This window comes from Micropterus dolomieu, unplaced genomic scaffold (assembly GCF_021292245.1).
Source record: "Micropterus dolomieu isolate WLL.071019.BEF.003 ecotype Adirondacks unplaced genomic scaffold, ASM2129224v1 contig_14465, whole genome shotgun sequence".
Taxonomy (NCBI): domain Eukaryota; kingdom Metazoa; phylum Chordata; class Actinopteri; order Centrarchiformes; family Centrarchidae; genus Micropterus; species Micropterus dolomieu.
In genome coordinates this window covers 61,954-86,004 of record NW_025743451.1, presented here as the reverse complement: position 1 = coordinate 86,004, position 24,051 = coordinate 61,954, and the positions used below count along the sequence as shown (strand labels likewise).

Here is a 24,051-nt window from a genome sequence, read left to right as displayed (position 1 = left end):
GTATTACGTGTATCCAAAGCCCGATGTTTCCAACAGCTCCATTGTGGTAAAAAAAACAAAACAACAACCCTCCTGTAGCCCCAAATACTCACTAGAGAACCAAATGTGGATTAATTCACTGCTTAAAATAGTCCCCACCAAATATTTCTACCTGTTTGAGTAACCTTTGATAAAAACTACAGTGGCAAACTGTTTTAGGATATTATTGAGCTTTTTAAAATTTTTTAACTTATTTTACCGAGCTGTTTTTTTGAAAGGATTTCCGCCTTCAGTAGGAACCGATGCGTAGCTTGTAGGAGCCGAGAGCCACAGACAGCAAGCCAGAAAGAATTGAGAGACGAACTAACACATTGTTGGTTTTGGTCTTTTCATGGGATTTGCTGATGAAAAGAAAAACATACAACACCAAGCCTACCCTTCAAACCAACTCCAAACTGCACTAAAATAACAAGTGTTGCCAAAAAAATGCACATAACTAATTGAACTCTTGCTATAGACTCATAGCAAACATGAGGCTTCCTGTGTGGATAACAAATTGTCAAAAATGTATCTTAAATCTCTTTAAACCGTCCTGGCCTGCTTTATGTTAAATCCACATCTCCAGCTTTATTTCCTTTTTGTCTTGCAATTCCTCCTCATCCTCAAAATCCTCAGTTTTTCCTCCTTTGTCTCATCCATCCCTCTTCCTGACTCCTACTCTTCCTCATCCTGCTCAGTATCCTAATAGAGAGAAAGCCATCTGTTCGCCCTCAGCACATCCACCTCATTCTATTCTCTGGATGTTAAATCTTCCGTAACCACAGAGCTTGTTCATGGCTGACTTGCGAGGTAAAAGAATTGAAGGTTGTATAAAACCAAAATAAAGACAGACTTCTCCTCGTTCATCCTGTCTGTGACAAGCTGGTATTTAGTCCACCAATTTTCTTAAACACAACCTGTCGGTGAGGAGTCCATTTTTCAGCAGTAAGCCTCATAAACCTGCTGCCATCGCCGCCATCGCCGCCACCGTGCCCAAGAGCAACAGCCTGGGCCTCCACTCATCCAGTGAGAGTCATGTCACCATCTGAAACTGTGTTTTCAGCAAGCAGCTGGCCAACTCATAAACCATAGGGGCAATAATCGGTCGGAGAAATGGATAATATTTGGATAACCGACCCTGATTCACCTCAGCATCAACAGCAGCCAGTTCCTGTCTGAAGGCAGAGCTGCTGCTTTCTTATACAACAAGGAAAAGCAGCGAGGAGCAGCAGAGCGTCACGCACCGCCAACCTCAGGACTGGGGTATCACCACCCACAGGACTGGGGTCCCACCACCCACAGAACTAAGGTACCGCCACCTACAGGACTGGGGTCCTACCACCCACAGAACTAAGGTACCGCCACCCACAGGACTGGGGTCCTACCACCCACAGAACTAAGGTACCGCCACCCACGGGACTGGGGTCCCACCACCCACAGAACTAAGGTACCGCCACCCACGGGACTGGGGTCCCACCACCCACAGAACTAAGGTACCGCCACCCACAGGACTGGGGTCCCACCACCCACAGAACTAAGGTACCGCCACCCACGGGACTGGGGTCCCACCACCCACAGAACTAAGGTACCGCCACCCACGGGACTGGGGTCCCACCACCCACAGAACTAAGGTACCGCCACCCACAGGACTGGGGTCCTACCACCCACAGAACTAAGGTACCGCCACCTACAGGACTGGGGTCCTACCACCCACAGAACTAAGGTACCGCCACCCACAGGACTGGGGTCCTACCACCCACAGAACTAAGGTACCGCCACCCACAGGACTGGGGTCCCACCACCCACAGAACTAAGGTACCGCCACCCACAGGACTGGGGTCCTACCACCCACAGAACTAAGGTACCGCCACCCACAGGACTGGGGTCCCACCACCCACAGAACTAAGGTACCGCCACCCACAGGACTGGGGTCCTACCACCCACAGAACTAAGGTACCGCCACCCACAGGACTGGGGTCCCACCACCCACAGAACTAAGGTACCGCCACCTACAGGACTGGGATCCTACCTACCACAGAACTAAGGTACCGCCACCCTCAGGACTGGGGTCCTACCACCCACAGAACTAAGGTACCGCCACCTACAGGACTGGGGTCCTACCACCCACAGAACTAAGGTACCGCCACCTACAGGACTGGGGTCCCACCACCCACAGAACTAAGGTACCACCATCCACAGGATTGAGGTAACAGCATCCATACAAGGTAACAACAACCAATAGAAGAACCCCCAACTTACTAATCTCAAGGACCTTGACAAGGACCTAGTTGTACCTCATCTACCAATACCACCCACCCATCTAACTTGCCTATCTGTAGGGACGATGAAGATAACATCTTCCATCACGGTGTATGTAATAATAAATCCATTTGTTCATCTGTAGCCTTACACATAACATTTTCTGTAAATTCATTTTTTACTGATCAAATAGACAGATGGGACTGTCTGTTACTGGCTAGTCCAACTAATCCAATACCTGACTAAATAAAAGTAGTTTATTACATAGTTGCCAAAATTATCTAAACCGAATATTTCCATACAACAGTCCTGTACATATTAAAGGGTAGATACTTCCAAACAAAGTAATGTGTGATGGTTGTTATGGGAGTATTATTGTTTAGCGATCATGCCAATAAAGTGATCTTACAGAAGACTTCAAACATCCAGAGATGATTTCAAACCTCTGACACGAAGAGAACATGTTACCGTTTGTACCGTAGCTGATCACACTCACTCATGTGAAGCCCCAACAGACACCGACACAGGAGAGGAAACAACCAGCGGCTCTATCGCTGTGTGAAAACACTCTGATCAAACATGCTGCTGGATTATGAAGAGACTACACACATGTAGACACACACTCTGTATTATTCTAAAATGAAGGTCCAGATGGAAAACCCCAGTCTTTGTTCTGGAACCCCCGTGGTTACCATGCCCACAGGGTGATGTCACACAGAGAGGAGAAATGAACTGAGTTAACCTGATTCACCGAGTGGGTTTAACCAAACAGCTTGGCCTGAGTGCTGGTTTATAGTGGCCACAGTCTGACCTTTAGGTCACATGATCTCCCGGGAGCCAGGAATATTTTTTTTAAACCCCCACAACACTTTCTAGATAACCTCAGTTCCAGTCAACTATAGTTCTGATCTGCACAGTTTTGATTGGACAAATACTCACTAGAGTACCAAATGTGGATTCATCCGCCGCTGAAAATAGTCGCCAACAAATGCACTACAGTGACCACTGCTTTAGGAAATAACCCCTTTAAGAATAAATAAGCCTTTTAAAAATGTCACTATATATTTGTGAGGTGATGTTGTTTAAAGATTTACATCTTCAGTAGGAGAAAGTATTTAGAGAAAATCATAACACCGGGCTTATGCTTTAAAAGTGACTTGACTTAATTTCCACAACAAATTCTTCGGACTCGATGAATGTACTGTAATGTTCCACTTTTTCTAGTCCTTCCAGTTGCTCTGGACTGGGATTGTCATTACATCACTATATTTTAAGTATCACTGCATTGTGGAAGCTGCTGACAGGACTTTTCTCTTGTCACTGTGTCCAGGGGCCTCGAGTTCTCAAGACTCTGCAGATAAACTCGACTGAATGGCTGCATGAAATCAGTGTGGTCATTGGTGCTTTTATTCAAAAATTCCACCAATAAAACTCGAATGCCTCACTGAAATCCAAGCAACAGGAGACCAAAACATGTAATTTGACATGAAACCATTAATGATCATGTAATGATGTCAATGGCGATGAGACCCTTTAATAAAATCCAGAATGCAGAGTTACACAAACATTAAATAATGACATCAGTCAAGAAAACATTACAAAGCCTTCACTGGACACTGTAACCGCAAACCACTGAAAACACAAAGTCAATGGGAATTCTGTTGGGAATACAACGGGAATACGATGATGGACAGACAGACAAACACAAATAGACAGAACGAAGTGATTCAGTTACAAGAAACAGGCAAAGAAAATTGATTCATCTGGCTAAAATGAAGATGTAAAAAGCCAAGATACCAACAGGCAAATTGGAATTTTCTGAATCCTCATGTGTCTCATCAACATCCAACACTAACAAAATATTTTGCCTCAAACTGTGCAGCTAAAGTTTTCCTTTCTTTGCTGCTCTGAAGTTACGATGTTTGGGGCTGTTTTCACTGACTCTGCGCTGACAGCTCGTCCAGTCTCAGATCTGTCCAAAAGAAAACTCCTGTAAAACCCCAGAGGAGGAGGTCAGAGCTGCGACTTCAGGACATTCATGTTTTTACTGCAAATTCTTTTCAATCAGGGCGGACTTGGGCTTCGGACCGGGAGGTCAACGGTTCGAATCCTCTGGAAGACCCAGGCAGGGAGAAAATAAGAAACTGCCTTCCCTAAATAAGTACGGTTAGACAAATGTGTATGCTACTCAGTACACGTCTGCTATTCTGGTTCTTTACTACATGTCAGAGGCTCTGCTATATTTATCTCAAGGCTGGAGTAACTAATTATTAGAATAAATTACTGTTTTGTTCTCTTCCTGCTGTTTGACATCCTGCTGGCTGGCTTTTGTTTTTTCGATACCAGTCAGTGGCAAGTGAGTATCTTTGCCGTCGACGTCGTTTCCAGTCAACACAGAAACTGTAACTTAAAGAAGAAATATGGTGATTTAAGAATTGTTATTTCTGTAAGCCAACTTACAAAAACCTTCCTTTGAAGATTCAGATTTTACATTTAAAATCAGAAAATATCATTAATATAATCTTTCTTCTTGTCCTTCCTTTTGCCTTTCCTTCTCTACTCCCCATTTCGTTCTTGCTTCTCTTTTTTTCTCTTTACTTCTGTTTTCTCTTCGTTTTCTTCATTCTCTAGTTTGATTCATCATTTTCTTTCTGTCACTTTATTTCTTTCCTTCATTTTTTCTTTTTACTCTTTTTCCTTCCTTTCTTGTTTCTTTCTTTCCTTACTTTGGAAACTTAAACACATTTTACTGAAAACCCTTGTTCAATCTAAGTAAAACATGTATTACAGGACAGTAAAGTAAGGAAGTAACTAAATGTATGTTGCTACTATTTACAACTAGCAATTATGTTCATTATCAATAATTTGTCGGTCATTATTCCAAAATAAAACAATTAATAATTTAGTTTATTAAATGACAGAAAACAGTGAAAAACAGGAATATTTCCCAGACATCAAGATGATGTCTTCAAATTTCAAGTCCAAGTCCAAAATCCAAATACATTCAGTTTACAACGATATAAAACAGGGAAAAGCAACAAATCCTCACATTAGACAAAGTGGAACCAGAGAAAGAACAATGAAAAACTAATTGTTTTAGAACCAAACTAACATTTAACTATAATGGATTCTGTCAAAAATGTGCTTTAAATGTGCTTCCTACATTAGACCACATGTATGGGATTATAAATAATATTTCTATATTACGTGAGTATTGCGTATAAAGACTCTATCTGGTGACTCTTTACCACAGTACAGAAGCAGTGAGTGATATCGCTCCAGGTCAGATAGTTAAAAAGTTATTCCTCCATAAACACAGACACTGAGCTCTGCCTCCGAGGACATCAATTTGTCGAGCCATGAAATACTGCAGCACCAGAAAATCCTCCACTGTTCCACCCAGACGTAACGGCAAGTGTCTTAATTAAAAGTGGCCCTTCCTGGACACCATAGACAACATGACACAAGCTCCCTGATTGGCTATAGGAAAAATATCTCTTTCTGTTTTGGGGGGCATCAATAAGCGAGTTTAACAACCAGTGACTTTTAATGGGATCTGTGTGTAAAGCTTCTTCATCAATAGGCCTAATGACCGGTTTTAGCCCGGCAGCCGATGATCTGCCGATGGTTAGAGCCGGTTAATCGGATCAGCATTTCTCCAGGGCCCAGGGCTTCAAAGGCTGGTTTGAAACCCCACAGTAAATCCCAGATGGACTCTGCTGGGTCCAAATACAACAACTGTGCAAGGATGTTTAAATCAGACTCGGACTCGGTCCTGAGCTGGAAAATAATGTGGGTAATTTACTCTGGTGTTTTTGCATATTCACAAATCTTTAGCTTACTATTTAAAATATTCACTTATCTCATTGTAGTGTTTACAACAAGAATTTTTCCTGAACTGAAGAAAGGTTTGACTATGGTACTCTTATAGGAATGGGGCAATTCTTTAATTGAAAATGTTTAAATAAATAAATACACTAAACTACATTTGGAAAGAAAAGTCACTTTATCACTCTGGCAGCAGAAAGACAGAGCAAAAACATAACAAATCTCTAAAATCCAGGGTTGAACAAATGCAACTGAGAATCATACAAACTGATTTACATAATTATATTTCAATATTCAATAAATATATTGCTAGTCTGGCTAATGCACTGAATGTCAATGGTTGGATATTCACTTATCATCTACTAATCTAAAACAAATGATGACAGTTACTACAAATCTCTTTTTTAAATAATATTTTGGGGGGAAAGTTGTCTACTATGAGAATAAAGTTCTAATATTGAGAAGAGTCATAATATTACAAAATAAAAAAGCAAAAAGAAATAGAAAAAAGTAATATTTTATGAATTAAGTATGTGTAGAAAATGGAAAATATTTCACACTCAAAAGAAAGAGTCAGAGGTTGGAGGATCACTTTAAATACTGCCTCATGAATCCAGAGTCATTTCCTGTTCAGGAGTAAATAACCCCTTGATGTCGATTGTCGCGAATTCGCATCACACCTATTCCTTTCAGACTTCAAGCTAAGATAGCGCATGGATACCTGTTTGTGCATTTTCATTACAAAACCTAGGAACCTTTTGCAAGCCCTGGTTTCTCGTTTATGCCTGTTGTCGCTAATTTGCATCATATATATATCATACCTGAATTTATATCTTTTCTGTGTTCTATAGACAAATTAACAATCTTCACCTAATTTAACATCAGCTTGAAAGCAAATGAAAACACAAATAATTTTTTTTATTGTAAGTCAAGGGGATAAAAAACATCTTTTAACGTTCTAACTCAGTGCCCCTGTAGTCATTGTTCTACCATCTCTTCAAGTAAATGTGTCACATTTGTGTGTTTTTTTTAATAAAAATGCATCTTTTCTCTTCCTGTAAAACCTCATGATATTTTTGATTCTCATCTTGAACTCGAGGATGGTTCCATAAATGTATCCCATCAAATCTGATTTGTGCTAAGTAGCTAACCCGATTATCACCCAGAAAGTGATGGGCGGCGGGTGATTGGGTGAATCCTGGCCAGTGACTGTAGATGTTTCTGTACTGAAAAGTCCGCGTTACTAAATCCTCCCGTCAGTGAACTCAGCTCTTTCATGTTCTCTGTTTGATGCACAAATCCTGATATGACAAGCTCCTTGCTCCTGCTGGACTTGGCCTATGATGTCTTGCATGCTGCCCCGACCTCTGACCTCTGAGCCTCTGAGCCTCTGCAGCCCACCCCCAGCCCATCTCCACCCACCCTCCCCTCCTGATGTCCTGCTGCGGATGAACAGCAGAGAGACTGATGTCCGGTCAACCGACGTCTGACTGACCTTTACCAGCTCGGCCACAAGGGACTCATCTATCTCTCTGTCTCCCAGCATCCCTCACTCCCCCCGTCCCATCCCCTCTAATGCTAATGCAGCTGTTTATAACTGCCACATTGACTTTCTCCTGCCACTGTATGTAAATACAATCTGCTCTGATCAATGGACTGCGAGGTGACATGATGCTGACCACAAGCACACGTACACACACTCACTCAAATACACTTGCAAAAACTGAACATAAACATGTACTATATGCACATATAATCACAGAACAGCCAGTAGAGGGTTTCTGCAGGTTCACCAAGTTAAATTTAAGACTTTTTTAAACCTTCTTACAAGTATGAAAATACGACGGAAAACCAGTATGGACTTCTTGACCTAGATTTATTTATGATTAAATCACATTTTTCTGTACTTCCCAGCAGTATTAACTATAATTTCTAATGATATAACTAATTAAATAAATGCGACCAGGACTTGAAAAGGTGGCACAAAAGGGATGGATTAATGGTAAATTAATTTAAGTTTGCTAAAAATCTTCACTTGTCCTTCTTAGCTACTGTAGCTAGCAGTTTGTTTGCTGCAGGTCTGACGGTGCTGGCTGACACTAAAAATGAACAGTTTCCTGCAGCACAATTCACTTTTAGTTAAGAGGTGTTGAACGTCTTCTGTAATTCCATACGCACAAATAACAATACTTGTAAATTATTTTTCCGACAGTTTGAGTTTTTTTTTGTGAGGCAACTGAATTTAGTGCTTTTTAATTCTTTCCAAGACCTGCAGTAAAATGCCCCAAAATGTCTGTTTTCTCAAAGTGTAGATACAGCAGAAGAGAGTGGTCACATGTGTAAAGGCCTCAAACAATCAAATAAATAAATCAAATTCAATATGTTTCACTCGTTGAACACATGAGCACTGAGGCACTCTGGACATGTACACTACAGCACCCAGAAGGCCACACACTTCACGCCCCTCTTACCTCCCACAGGTGTCTGGTGTTTCTGACCGCTCCCGACTGCAGTTTGTCCACAAGCAGAGGGACTCCCTGAAATGGACCGATCCAGGTTCCCTGAGGGATCCTCTGAGCCGCACAGATCCCATAACCCAGACCAGGAACTGTACTGGTGCACAGACACACCTGCATGCACAACACAGAGAGGTCACAAAAAAACTCTGCAGTGGAGACATTTCTATATGCACAATTTATTTCCATGTGCACTGGGCAGGACATCAGTCAAAATTCTGAAAGTGAAAAGTGAGGTTACTGAGCTACTGTATTTTATTCTATTTCCATATTATGCTATTTTATAATCCTACTCCCGCAGTAAGTAACAAGTAATAATAATAATAATAATCCTTATTTGTAGAGCACTTTTCAAAAACAAGTTACAAAGTGCTTTAACAAGTGTAAAGAATAATACAAAAAAAAAGATAAGAGCATGAAAATTTAATATAAAATTAGTAAAAAACAATAAAATAAAAGGGATAAAATAAAGTCAAATAAGATCGGGAAAAGCTCTCCTATAAAAGTATGTTTTAAGAAGGGACTTAAAAGAGCACTGCGGATTCATGTTATTAATACAAAATCAACTAATATATTATGATGTATTATTACAGGTTTAGTTCCCTGACAGAATATCAAATATCTCACATTGTCTCCACTTTTACCAGCCACAACATTAAAGTGATGAGTACTTTTTTTAGTTTTGGTACTTTAAATATATTTTTATGCTAATACATTTGAACTCTTTACTGCAGGACTAGCAAAAGAGTATTTCTTCACTGTGGTATTACCATCTTACTAAAGTAAGATCTCCTAGAATAGCGTATTCCTGGCTGTGACAAATGGAGACCAGAGACGATGCTGCCTTCACTGTCCTCATGTATCGTTCAGCTTCATTATATCCTCCTGGAGTTCTTCATCTGACCAGTTCACCTGCTGCCCTTTTGTCTACATTTTCCTGCACCCCCACACCAACCTGCTAAAGTAACTTTACACAGCTCCTCTACAGTTAGTCATCAATAAGATGTCATGTCAGTCCTCCAGAGCCGCTTCCCTTCATCAAGCTTTGTGTCAAACAAATGTCAAATAGACTAACGTTACTTTCATCCATGCAAAAATGCAGAAAACATTAAGTAAATATTTGGTAACATAAGCTACCGATTGATTAATACAGCTTCTTCTTACACTGTAAAATCCAATAGTCAGGAAGCAAAACAATCCGACAGACAGAAAGGAAGTCTCACCTCTCTGGGCAGGTCTCTGAGCCAATCAGGGACGTCCGGCAAGGTGACGGGAGCCGCCGTGCTGCTGGTGCCGACGAGTCGACGCAGAGAGTGAAGAGGTCCGTGCATCGGACACTCACCGTTCCTGTTGTCTGCACACATGTCACAACCTGGAGGTCAAAGGGAAGATTTTACTGAATGTTACCTTTAATAACACACAAACAAACAAACAAAATGATTTAAAAACATAACCTTTATTTTAAACATTGAATTTTGATTTTAAGACAACAATTTTGAAGTAAAAAGATTGTTTTTGTAGGAATTTTAACGTTATTCTATTCCAAAGTGTGTTTTTATTTATTTTAAGTGTCTTTATTCTGACTTTTATGCAGCGAAAATAAAAGTAGCATTGACCTTGAATTTAAAACTTTTAAAGACTTATAAGGACCTGCAGACACCTTGAATAAATCTTAAAAATGTATTAACGAAACCTCAGATTTAACAAATGTTGTAAAACGGCAGTGTAGGTAGAATGATTAAAGGGCTTAAAGATAGTTAATCTGCCTTTATTGGAGCTCGGTGTACTAGCTCTGTCTGATGAATTGAACAGTTTTTTATTGGTGTTTACAGTCAAAAGTGAGATTTAAATGATTATTTAAAACTTCACAAGTCTAGTTTTATCCATTGGCCGTATGAAATAACCTTCTGACAAAGTGAAAAACTGAAAGTGAAGCAAAAGGAAATAGGAGGAAAGAGGCAGGATTGTTGTGACCATGTGTCTGAAACTCTCCTCTAAAAGTCCAAATGAGAAAAAAACACGTCCTCTTTGCAGTGTTTTTCCACGTTAAATGTGGCAAGCAGCGTATTGCTGGGAATTAGCGAGTGTCAACATTTACTCAGAGATGCAGTCTGACAGTAATGGATGTTAATTGACTGTAGCAACATAATGAGAGATTATTATCTGGACACAAAACTCCCACAGAGCAGAGAGGCTGAGAGGAACAGGATGTTAATGTTGGGTTTTTTCCCCCTGCTTTTCCAAAAATTAAATATCCGCCGTTTGAGAGAGTGATGGCTACTTTTACACCATGATTGATAGAAGTAAATTAAACTATATTATGGTCATTTATAAACCACAAGATGTAACACAGGTTCACGGTTGAGTAAATGGGAAAAATTCTACAGACTGAGTTCTTCGTGATCCTCGACTATTACTGTGAAATAAACAAAAAAATGTTTAGGATCTGACATCTACTGGAAACGGATTCAGTTATTGTCTTCACCAGTGGGAACACTGGGTTTAATTGGGCACATATGGAACCCTGTGGTACTCAAGGAACTGACTGTTGTGGGCAGAAAGGAAAATGTTAAGTTGTTGACATATTTAAAGAAAGTCCTTTTTCTGACTCGACTAAAACAAAGAGAAGTCTTAAGGTGGAAACCCCAACATAGTATATGTATATTACAGGGTTCAACATTTTGGGAAGGCTTCAGGAAGTTGCTGCGCCTGTCTGTTGTTGGGCAAGAAATAGAACCAGTACTTTTTTTTTAATGGCAATTTGACAAAAAAACTTATCTGAACTTTCCCAGAGCCCCCAGCTATATTTTATGTCCTTCATCAGCAGGTAGAGGCCATAACATGCGGCTGAAAGCAGGGGTGCAATGTGTTTTTACTCAAGTACTGTACAAATTTGAGGCACTTGTACTTTATCTGAGTCTTTTCTTTTCATGCTTGTATCTCAGATTAACCCATAATGAAACTAATCATTAGTTGCAGTCCGATACAAAATACTTCAAACAGAGCTCCACCTCAACAACTAGTAGTAAAAACCTTCTTTTAAATCAATGCAGGAGGAATAATAATCAAGTGATAGAATATATAATAGTCACAGTCACAGGGGACATTTCACTGCAGTGATGTACTTTTCTTTTAATACTTTAAGTAAATTTTCCTCAGTATACTTTTACTTAGGTAACATTTTCAAGGCCAGACTTTTACTTGAAGCAAAAAGTGTGTTTCATGTGATATTAGTACTTTTACTTAAGTAAAGGATCTGAATTTTTCCTCCACCACTGGCTGAAAGCTCTGGAAAAGCTCCAATTGGTGACCTAAGAAATATTAGTCTGAAAAAACATGAAAGGTTCTTGTTTTGACTCTAATACAGAAATGTCTTTCACTCTGCAACTTTATATTCAAAGACCCAGAAAGTATTTGAAGTCACGACCTCTCTGTTACCAAATGAATCCCCTCTTTCTGAGCTACATCATCTCTCACACACACAGTAATTAGGTGTAGATTTCAGACTCATGAGAATAAACATAACGTCTGTCCCGCTACATTTTCACAACATTATCTGCATTCAGTCTGAAGTAAAACAACAAGAGAGAATCCCTCCCTGCGGAACTGAGCTGTTTTAGCTGCAGATGAGCTGCGATCGTCCGTCCACAGCGACACCCTGAGATTATTTTCACAGCGTTCGAGCTTCATCAGAGAGCTCACAGTGCAGAGAGACGAGAGAGAGGCAGAGGAGACGAAGAAGAGTTCAGACTCAAACTGTCGATGACATAAAATCTCAACAAGCGTTTAACTGTGAGCTCTGTGACGTTTGATTTGCGTGTTTTTACACTGCAGCTCTGTTCTGACCCGCACTCACACAACCTGTAAAATACACTTAATACTGCTACTGCTACTACAAACCCCTGATACAAATACACACAGGCGGACTTGGCACCTATTTATAATTTTCTTACTCTTTCATGATTTAAACTATAACTCTGCAAATATTTTATTTAGGCAAAGTTCTTGCGCAGCTGCTTCTAAACAATATTAAACATGTGGGAACTTCAGCCTCTTTTGTTAACTGAAAAAAGTATTTGTAGAAAAACACTGACAAAAGCTGTTGAACACACTGAACTCCAGAGACTCAAGTAAATACAAATAAATATTAACAGGGAACATAATATTTATTTAAAATTCACTTTACATATATTTACTATATCCTTCTAAATTCATTTATGATATATTGATTTAAGAAAAATGTGTTTATTTGCATTTCAAAATATATATAGGACCCCACAACAGACAGAAATGCATCACTGAATTGCTTTATATGCAAATGTTCATTTGTTCTACTGCTACTTCTGATATGATTTATTTATTACTACTATAGAAGTACTTTTACTATAAGACTGATAATGGCTCAACAATAAAATATAATGGTGAATGATGTTGAAATTGAATTTTTTAAAGGTTACATGTGAAAAAAGTTTCAAAAGGTTTTTTATATTTTCCTTTTTCAAACTCCATCTGTTTATAAACGCTTAAAGCTACAGAAACACCCAGCAAATTGACCATGCGTTAATAATTTCCTGTCAAACTACTAATTCCAAAGTCAATAATCTGTCTTCAAACTTGAAAAAAGTACATTTGCTTGCTTGTCTTGAGGCCTTCTGATGTCTGGGCTCATGCTTCAGGCTAGTTATGACTACCTTAGAAAAAAGCGCATGTTAAATACATGTTAAATATTATATGTATGACATATGTTGTGAAATTCTTTTCACATTTGATGTTTTGTTTTTCATATCTGAAAAACACGTGTGAATTTAACACATGTATGAAATAATTGATGTGATATTCTGTTCAACATGTGTATGTGTGATAATGCGCTTTTTGTAATGGCAACACTACTATTACACTGACTCATACTAATAATACAGTTAAAGACGCACTCTGCAATGAAGTCTTTCCTTCACTTAACCTATTGTCTCTTCCTCCTCTTCGTTCTTCTCTTCCTCTCTTACAGACTGATGAACTGGCTGTGAACTTGTTATGGCGTGCTCTCCTTGCTGCCCATCATTCAAACTCAGTATTCTGTTACATCCATCGCCAGTGTTTAGACAGCTTCGCTCTGCCTCTGATCTCTGAGCGATGGACGCCTTTTCCAGTGAAAACGTCTGCGGGCACTTCGTACTGTGCTTCTGTGATGTGGTTTGGTCCCACGGAATGAGGATTTTTTTTTTTGTCAATATTAACATTTTTATCTCTTAAAACATCTATTTTCAAAGAGTGGGTATTAATCTGCCTCATAAACATATCAGTCACCTATATATCCATGTATTGAGACTTTGAGGCGCCACTTATGATTTCTACCTTTGCACGTTTCTGACTCTAATCCAGAGCAATTAAGTGCTACAGTATCAAGTCATTTCCAGACTTGTCATCATCACAAGCACCAAACAGCGAGAAGGCTGAGTTTCCACAAACTCAACTAAACCAGCACCCTTCATAAAGACTATCGATTAATGAATGGCTGCGTTTGTTAACAACACAGCTGCCAGTCCAGATGAGGACGGACCACACAGCAAGGCTGCACTCCTACTCTGTAAACCCTGAACAAACCTCTACAGACCATTGTAGCCTCTTTTAGCACAAAGTTTTGTCACATTTTGGCACATTTACTGTGCTGTCTCCTTCAGTCTCAGTGTTTGATAAACCCACTGTACACAAGCAGCAGACAGACACGGTTAGAGACTAGCTGGTGAAGAAAGTGGAACATCTAGCAGCTGAAGAGATAGATACTTCCCTGAGGAGCCAGAGCTAAAAGGAGTTGGAATATTGGACTTATATTTGTCAGGTGGACACAAACATGACCGTAATGTATGGGATGATCCTGTTCAACCCGTTCTCACTTCCCATCTTGTCACGTATGGACGCATGATCAAGACCCATCGCCGTCAGTTTGTAACGCACGGGGGATCCCTATAGCGTCATAGTTCAACGCAGTGGGGGAAGCAGTAGCATCAGTTTTTGACGGTAAATGATATTTAACAGAAAAGACTGAGTAAGGAGGTAGTTGGGGTGGATGGAGGGCCAGAACCCTGACTTGAGACTTGAGATAAGTTTGCCCTGAGACCGGGGTTTGTGTCCTGTGTGAAACAAATTTTTTTTATTTAAGTACACGAGTTACCTAAACTGTGTAAATGATGTAAGTTAACTTAAGTGTTAACTGACCTACGTAGTTATATTAACCCAAACCATGATCTTTTCCTAAACTTAACCAAGTAGTTTTGTTGCCTAACCCTAACCAAACTGCAACGTTTCATGACTTCAATAACGTGCCGTTTCAAAATGCTGATGTTTCGAAGGCTAGCGTTTTATTTTGACAGTCTAACCAAACGTTGCACAATTGTTGTTGCTAAGCGTTGCTAACTTGACCGCGGAGCCTTAAACTTCTAATGACGCAAAAGGGGTGCCCAGGGCGTTGCTAGGCAACGCCAAAGGGCCTCAACCAAGCGTCAATATGTGTTACTGTTTTGCCTCCTAGACTGAAATCACTTAATGCAACATCTAGTAGTTGAAAATGACCACTTTCTGTAACTTCTTCTCTGTAAAAGCCTCCCAAGAAGGTGAATTTTTCAAGGCTTTTACTTTTTAGTAGTTGCAGGAGTGCAGCTTGGTTAGTTCAGGTTAGTTTCTTGTCGCAGTTTACTATCAGAAAAGGTGGTAGTAGGTGTGGGTATACAGTGGAATAATATATACATTATGTGATGCCACTATGAATAATGTTAGGTATCTGTGCTGATGTGAAATTATATGCTGTGACAGAGGATTTTATCCATATCACACGCCCCTAGGAGGAGCAGTTAATATGCCCTAACCAATCAGTGCGATCTGTCCCATGGGCTTTATATTTGTCGGAGCAGTTAACGTTTGTCATGTTGTTTGAAGAAATGTGTTAAATATGTCAATATAAGAGTCAACTTGCAACAACCTGTCCAGCTGCGTGAATGTCATCCACACTTTTCCGCATTTTTGTGGCCATTTCATCCCCATCCTTAAGGCTGCCTACAAAGTTGTGATTGGAAATCAGCTGTCAGTGAGCGCAATGCCAGATCTATTAGAATCACTGAAATAAAATTGGTTGATTGGTTCAGAGGAACACAATCAGATTGTGTTTTTGCTTTTTTGTTGGCAGATCAGTCTTAATCTCAGTCTGCTGGTGTTTTGCTGCGGTTTGGGTAATCCTCAAACTTCCAAACAAATAGAAAAACAACTTGTTCTGTGAACTCAGACTTTTAGAGCTGGTAGCAATGGAATAAACTAAGGAAAGTGGTAAAAAATATGGGGATTTAATCCTACCTTGCAGGACAGGAGTCCCAGAACATGCAGAAATTATAGATATTTACAGTTTCTGGACAGTTTCTGTGTGTGTTTGAAGAGTGATGAGCAGGGATTAAAGTGGGACAGCAGAATGGACAAACATGGGTTTATTATCTCACATTAAACATGATCCTTTATGTGTGAAAGCTGTTTTAGTCACTCTAAGACTCAGCGGCTGGAAACCAGCAAAAAGAGCTGTGTGTATGTGTGTATGTGTGTGTTGACTTGTTTTACTATTGTTGTGGGATCCAAAACGGGGATTCATCAAATTCCGAGGGCTTTTCGAGGGTCAAGACTTGGTTTTAGGGTTCAGATTAGAATTAGGTTAAAGCATGTAGTTGTGATGTTTAGGATTAGGGTAAGGGGCTAGGGAATACATTATGTCAATGTCGGGTCATGAAGATAGTGACACAAGGCTGTGCGTGTGTGTGTTGAACGGACTTTATTAAATTACAATTAAAATGCCAGCTAACATTTAGTCCAGATGTAAATTGTAAGAATTGATGTGTTTCTTTATGAAAGCAAAATACATCCCAGCTGTCTTCCAGTCGTATGTTTTATTTCTCAAATAGAACAAAATAAAATTTTAATATATGAAATATAAAACTCCAGACTCTTCATGTTGTCCCCATTTTTGCTCAGTGACAGTTATCCACTGGTCAGAAAATGTAATTTTATTTAAGTTTAAACCTTTTAATCCCTACAGAGAAAAAATACTAAACAAGGGACATGTGAGTTCATTTTTAGGTTATTATGTTTAGTTTAAAAAAAAGCGTGGGTACACTTTTGTATTTGTAATAATACAAAGACAGTTATAAAGTTATTTTTTTCTCCAAAACATCAACTTGTATAAATTAGATTATTGCTTGTTTCCATTACTTATCTGTATTTTGAGTTTGCAACGTTGACTTAGTTTTAGAGGCAACAGATGGAAATACAGTATCTGTGTAAATATGGCATAATTGATCATTTAAGATAATGGTTCTCAAGTGGGGTCCAGGGACCCCCAGGGGCCCTTGAGGGGGTTCCAGGGGATCCCCAGCAAAAAGGGGAATAATTTAGTTTCACTATAATTTCATCCGTAAGTAACACAGTGACAGACTGTGTTATGGTTGTCATGGGTGTCAAACACTGTCTGTAATAAAACATATAAAAGCAAAAATGCCTTCAGACGGGGAACTTTGGGATAAGATCTTATCAAATGGTGGTCCATGGTCTAATTTGTAAATTTGAAACTTCAAACCACAGGACTGGAAGCTGATATTGTTTTCATGTTGACTGACAGCTATTTTAATTAGACAGGAACTTAATTCTCATTGGGTTCAGGGCTGTAGCCAAAGTCATCAAACGTGACTGACCCACTTAAGCAATTAAGTCACCAACCAAACTCTTTTGGTTTTCTGCGTATTTAAAAGGGCACTGTCACACACTTAAATGTCAGTTTACTCATCACAAGGAGTACAACTCAGTCTGGAAAAATAGCTGCATAAAGTCCTCTGTGTCTCTAGGGGGAGCTTTGCCAAGTCTGAAAAAACCCCAGTCCTGATGATGTCATAGTGATGTCACCAGGGTTATCTCTGCTTAAACTTGGAGACTACAAATTTCAAACAGACAGCCTCTGTTACAAACTGGATGGACAGTGAAAGTGATTCACTGTATAGTCCCCCAAGTTTATGAAAGTGCATTACTAAATGACTGGAGCAGCCCTTAATAAATAGTTTATTTATTAATTTCACTGTTTGGTATGCCTTCTCTAGCCTACAATAAGTCAAGTTAATTTTACACAGCTCAAAATGACAAATTAGCTCTAAACGGCTTTACAATCTGTAATTCAGCTGCAGAACAATAATATTTGAATCGTTTTTTTCTTCTTCTAAAATAGTCAAAAAAATTTGGTCCAAAAAATATCTGGATCACACTTTAAAAAATTATGTGGAATTTTAGAATGCTCATTAATACCTCGAAAGGAATATAACTGAGGTCATGTTCTCCATCATATCAGCAAAATGGGCATTTTGCAGCTCAAAATGCATTTCAATGACTCTTAAGGTAAACTCTTTAATGACTCATATGTTAGTATGAGTATATTAGGCTGCTCCTTTATGCTTACTTAATATGTATAATACATTATGTAGCCTAATATGTCATATTATAATAGTCAACATTTGTCTTAATTGAAAGAGGAAAGAAATATGTCAAAGAACAACAGTAACCCAAATAATAATTTATAATCGGTCCAAAAATTATGATACATATGAATCAAAATAAAGTTATATGTGAAAACACACCTACGACTTTTTGGACAATTTTGGTTTGGTTTCGGTATTATTATTTAAGCCTATTATTATTATTATTATTGTTATTATTATTGGTGTAATTAATAATCGAGGTCGAACAGCGACACATGAGGGAGTGTATGTATGTGTGACTGCTTTATCTACATCCCCCCTTTCCACACACACACACACACACACACACACGCGCGCACACACACACACACACACACACACACACCCCAGAGACCTCAATACGGCCGTGTTGGGATGATAAATAGCGGGCCGGTGGCCGGTGGATCGATCCCCCTCCCCCCTCTCTCTCTCCCTCTCCCTCTCTCTCTCTCTCTCTCTCCCTCTCTCTCTCTCTCCTCTACAAACACAAAACTATATACGGCAATTAATTCCTGCTTGTCCCTCCATCCCTCATCGGCCCTGCCGGCGCGTATCGACGCAGATTACTGCTGATGGTCCGTTTTATCACCGCAGAATATACAGCGAGGAGCGCTCATAGATATAGACACACACACACACACACACACACACACACACATAAATATATATGTGTGTGTAGTCTATATATGCTACATAATCTCACTTGTGTTTAGGATCGCTGCCATATAACGCCTGAAACCAAAAGCAGCGGCAATCACTCTATGATCAACTCAAGTTACACGCAGATGTCACAGCCTGAACCTACGACCTTATATTAAAGCATTATTATAGGAGTGATAAAAAGCTGGTGACACCGCTGTATAGGAGGACAAAAGCATTTATCAAACAGTACCGACGATGCGCCACAGTCACCTTTCCTTATTAAATATTATACTAATATTATAAAGATATTATTGGGCTGCTAATGCCGCACTAGATTAGGTTAAATAAACCTACACGTTAATAGAAATATTACAGATAGGCCTATAGGCTATTATAGGAAAGCAATATATCAATAAGATTATATTGCATCGATTATATAGGCTAATAAGGTCTGGACTATTAAGAGAAAAAATAAAACAAGCCCAACGAGCAACACAACCCACTTTAATCCACAGTATCGGTATATTATTTGGAGTCGTAGCTGTTGCCTATACTATTTATATGTTATTAAAAATACTATAGAGTTTAATAAAGTCACCACACGCACGGCAGACACAATGAACTAAGATGTAACCTCAAAAAATATTATAAGAATATTAAAATAAAATCGTCGTTTGTTAAAAACGAACACAATAAATGACCTGAAGAAACAAAGAAATATTCTGGAACATTTTAAGATATTTAAACAGACAACAATTAGACCCCATAAGATAATTACTGAATCAGTGGAATCATACTAAAGGAATATGATGTTGAACTAATTTGATATCACTTTTTCAAACAAACACCCCTTATGACAGAATTATTATATTAGTAGGTATAGCATTATCTTATATTCTATAGATGCTATTTGGAGAATAAAACATTGCAATGGAAATATAATAAATAGCCCTGTTATAGGAGGATGACGGTGTTTAACGAAAGTAAATAAAATATATTTAGGCAGTAAAAAGTCAAAGAAACATTATAGGATGCTTACACAAATTATCTCGCGTGTCTGAAGACAAAAGCATCTAAAACACCAAATGTCCACGAGACTGCACTTTGATCTCCACGTGCGCAGCGGGAAGCGGAGCGGCCCACCGTGACTTCGGCTCAAACCTGGAGAGTGTTCGAGAAAACGGCCCTCTGAGCTTCTGCTGCGAGTGTGTGAAGACTGCGTTTGTACGTGTAACTGAACACCCTGGCGTTACTGTAAAACTGCGCTCGATTGAGAAGATTTTAAACAAGAGGGGCGTGAGTGCGCGTGTGCGTGTGCGTGGGCGACTTTTACGCCTGACGGCTTTCTGTCAATATCTGTCCACAGTCTCTCTCTCTCTCACTCACACACACACGGTAGGCCTAAGTAATAGGCTAAGTGAGAATTTAAGTAAGAAAGGAGTTTGATAATTTGGTGTGGCTTAACAAACTAAAAATTACAGGAGTAACAATCTGCTTAAACTATGGGCCTAATCTATAAAACAATTAAGGAGATTTTTAAAGAGGAAAAACGTGGAAAAAAACAGAACCTCCCAGTCTTTTTAAACGGTTCTGGCGGTTCGTTTTATTTGTTCACTGCCCTTAACTGAAGAAAACTCTTCGGAAATCAAACTAATAGCCTTTGCAATTAATCAATCGCTCTGATTGGAATTGAAAATTGGAAAGTGAGCGTGCCTATAAACACAGTGTGTAACATGGGTGTAGCCTAAACCCCGATTCTTATTTTGCAAAAAATCTGAATGAGGTCTGGTTAATATTAACTCTGAGCTGCCGGCCTACTGCTGCTGCTCCTGCTGCTGTCAGAGGGTTTGAACCCCGGTCAGGCTGCTGACCTTTGACCTCTGACCCTCGACACCCCAACCCTCCTCCAGCTCCTACTGTCCAGCACTGCAGCTGTCAAACCAACTGTAATGGCTGCAAACCACTGCATAAAACTACTGTCATTAACAAAGACTTGGACTCTAATGAGTAGCTTCATGTGGTAATTTGATTATAAAATGAGGTAACAAATTTAAGTGATTTTAATGACAAAATAAATATATTGAAGTGTGTATTTTATTTTAAACTGGTGGAAATTTGATTAAAAAGTAGTCAAAGTGGGAACAATCTAATTAAACTATCATTAATTTATTTCTCCCCCATTTATTTTACATTACTGGTTCTAAGTGAATGTTTAGCTTCAGTTAAGGCCTGACACTAATTTTGAGGATCAAATCATAGATATATTTTAGCACCGTTAATGCTCTATGAAATGCTTCCTAAATATTTAGAAATATAGTGACACAAGAAAAAAACAATTATGTAAAAGTTATAAAGTAAAAGTTACTTTACATTCTTTATGAGAATGCAGATATCATGGAAATAATATAGGATTTTTTTACATTAACAATTTAGTAACATAAGATTAATTACAGTCGAATAAATTCCCAGTAAAGTCACTATTTAGCAGCAGACTAAAACGTCATTGTGGAAAGATTAAATAATGATAATAGAAATATGCAGCAGCAAATATTACGGTAAATTTACCACTGATGATCAGAACTCTTTAATTCACTCACTAGCATCACTACAGACCACTGCAGACACTCTGGATGAATGTAGAATTATAGCAATATTATAAGAAATTTATAGGAGACATATCAAATGAAAACTGACATCAGAGAATCAGAGACACATCTATGAGAATATCATAGAAGTATTATACAAACTGCAAGTGTGCAAACACAACCTCTAAATGGGGCTCCAGGTGGCCTAGTGCATATGATAAGGTCGGCGTTATGATAAGGGATGATCATGATGATATGAATACTATATGATTGCGAGGGCCTTTGATGCATGTCATCCTCTCTCTCCTCTCATTTCCTTGCACCTCTCCAATTTCAAATAATATGCACATTAAAACACAACCTCTAAGTAAACTCCAGTGGCAAGTCGGTCTGTGTGTGAGTGAGTGAGTGTGTATGTGTGTGTGTGTGTGTGTGTGTGTGTGTGTGTGTGTGTGTGTGTGTGTGTGTACGTACGGTTGTTGACCTCTCCTGTGTGGTTGCTCAGTGGGATGATCTCCATCCTCTGCTGTCCGTACAGGTAGTAGTCCAGCTCCTCCGACGTCAGCTTGAACCTCCCCGTCGCTCCTTTGCCTCCCTCCTCTCCTCCTCCTCCGCTGCCGCTGCTCTTCACGCTGGACGACACCACGCCGACCCCGCCACAGCTCTGCTCTTTGGCCTGATGGAGAAGCCCCGCTGCTGGGTTGTGACCGTGCTGGTTCTCCGGAGGGACTACCACCATCAGGTCTCCTCCTCCCCCCCCTCCTGGTCCTCCTCCTCCTCCAGGTCCTCCAGGCCCGGTACATACCGGGGCCAACGCCTGCCCGAAGAGTGCGATCTGCTGGGGGACGGGCAGCTGGGAGATCCCTGCCGAGGTGGAGATGGAGATGGAGGACGGGGTGAGAGCTGATGCTGTCGCCACTGCTGAAGAGGAAGCTGAGGAGGAGGATGTAGAAGAAGAAGAAGAAGAGGAGGTGCAGTGTGTGGAGGCCAGGAGGTGGCTGTGCAAGCGGGATGGGCGCAGGCTGTCCATGGGGATGGAGAGGCGGTCAGGTGGAGGCGGTGGCGGGGCCAGAGGAGCCTTCAGCTGCGCCTGAGGGAAGAGCTGCTGCCAGTGCTGCAGGTAGGACGGGTCCACCTTCAAGAAGGCCGAGCCGCTCAGGTCTCCCGGCTTCAGCATGGCTGCCCGCCGGCTGCTGGAAGGACAGATCAGAGAGGATGAGGTGTCAGTCACCGGCATCAAAACACACAGGAACATTCAAAAGGTCAGGGCAGGATTTAGATATGTACACACAATCCATTCAGACCGGGTCAAATCTGTTCAGCGTGTGTTTGATTTTTATGTCGGGGAGTTAGACCCAAACACACAACGGACAAGAACTGCATCAAATTCACTTAAGCTGTGTTGTTTTACTACTTTAGGTTTACATTTAAGAGACAAACACACTCAAACATGTCACATTAACTGCTGTATTTCTACATTAAAATCACCTTTCAGGCATTTAACTGAGACTAGGACTCAAAAATTAAACTTATTTCAAAGTGTGTTTGCATTCAGTTTACTATGTGGGTGTGAAACTGATGCTGATCACATATCTCTGCAAATAGTAGAATTATTTTTACTCCATTGTTTTATCATTCTTATATAACTTGCATCTGTTTATTCCATATTTATATATTTCTACATTTATTTATGTCAACTGTATGTTTGTCTACGTGTAGCACCTTATCACCAAAGCAAATTCCTCATGCGCGTAAAATCCTACTTAGCACTAAAGCTCTTTCTGATTCTGATTCCAACATTCACCCTCATCGTTCAAATTTTCCAGTTTTAAATTGAGCCAGATCGGACCTGATCTCGACCTGATTTAGAGTTTTTACCTTCTGGTTAAGGTGTTATACAGAAAAGGGGCAGCGTGTGAGCCTTGTTGCTTTATCCTGAACCACATGTTGTTTGTGTTAAATTTACATGAACACACATGAGATGCAGAAATTGAACCCCTGCACATCACATCCACATTTAACAGTCTGATCATGTTTCAACTACAAATGTTCAATTTTAAACTTCTGGTGGGTTAATAATAAAAAAAAAATGTGTATGATAGATATTTACAATATGTTAAGATGTTAATTGCATTAAAATTAGGTTTCAGGTGTAGAGCGGAGCATAAAAATAAAAAAGTGTTCCAAATTAAATCTTCACCAAAACCTTGAATAAAGCACATCCACTGTGTTGTCATCGTAATTACAAAGTTATTAAACATGTTATAAACATTTATCCAATTCATGCTTTCACTCCTGTCAGTCACCTTGACTTTATATTTTAGACATAAAACTAGGCTTATAAAGATAAAATTAGACACAGAGCTCCTACTTTAAATTTACATTTGTGGCAATAATTAGAAATATGAGAGTCAGAAACTTCTCAGTTGACAGTAAATTTATGTTTCAGGTGTTTAAGATGCTCCTGATCAGTTTATTCAGTCAGACATGCTCCACAATTTCAGCCTGCATGATTTCACTGCTGTTTGAGAAAATACAGATTGTATTCTGCAAAGAAAGTTGATGTGCTTCTGTTTAGATTAAATATTTAGATAGATCAACATACAGTAAATTTCTTTTTTTTATTTATTTTTATTAGAGTTCAGGATGTACAGACAGGTTGTTTCACCTTTC

At 39.6% G+C, this 24,051-nt stretch overlaps 1 protein-coding gene across 3 annotated transcripts in view; it reads right to left on the bottom strand.

The window, feature by feature from the left end:
- The window catches only part of LOC123966867 (putative histone-lysine N-methyltransferase PRDM6), a 43,202-nt gene extending 20,647 nt beyond the window's left edge, over positions 1 to 22,555 (bottom strand). The window contains exons 1-3 of one of the 3 annotated variants that reach the window (XM_046042961.1): positions 21,853 to 22,555; positions 9,845 to 9,993; positions 8,577 to 8,735 (exon numbers count right to left, since the gene is read on the bottom strand). In XM_046042961.1, the coding sequence (XP_045898917.1) occupies positions 8,577 to 8,735; positions 9,845 to 9,993; positions 21,853 to 22,555 (1,011 nt within the window). Of the gene's footprint in view, positions 1 to 2,745; positions 2,894 to 8,576; positions 8,736 to 9,844; positions 9,994 to 21,852 lie in introns of those variants that run through there. The other 2 variants (XR_006824093.1, XR_006824094.1) reach the window with 2 other exon arrangements.
- Positions 22,556 to 24,051: the final 1,496 nt, after the last annotated feature.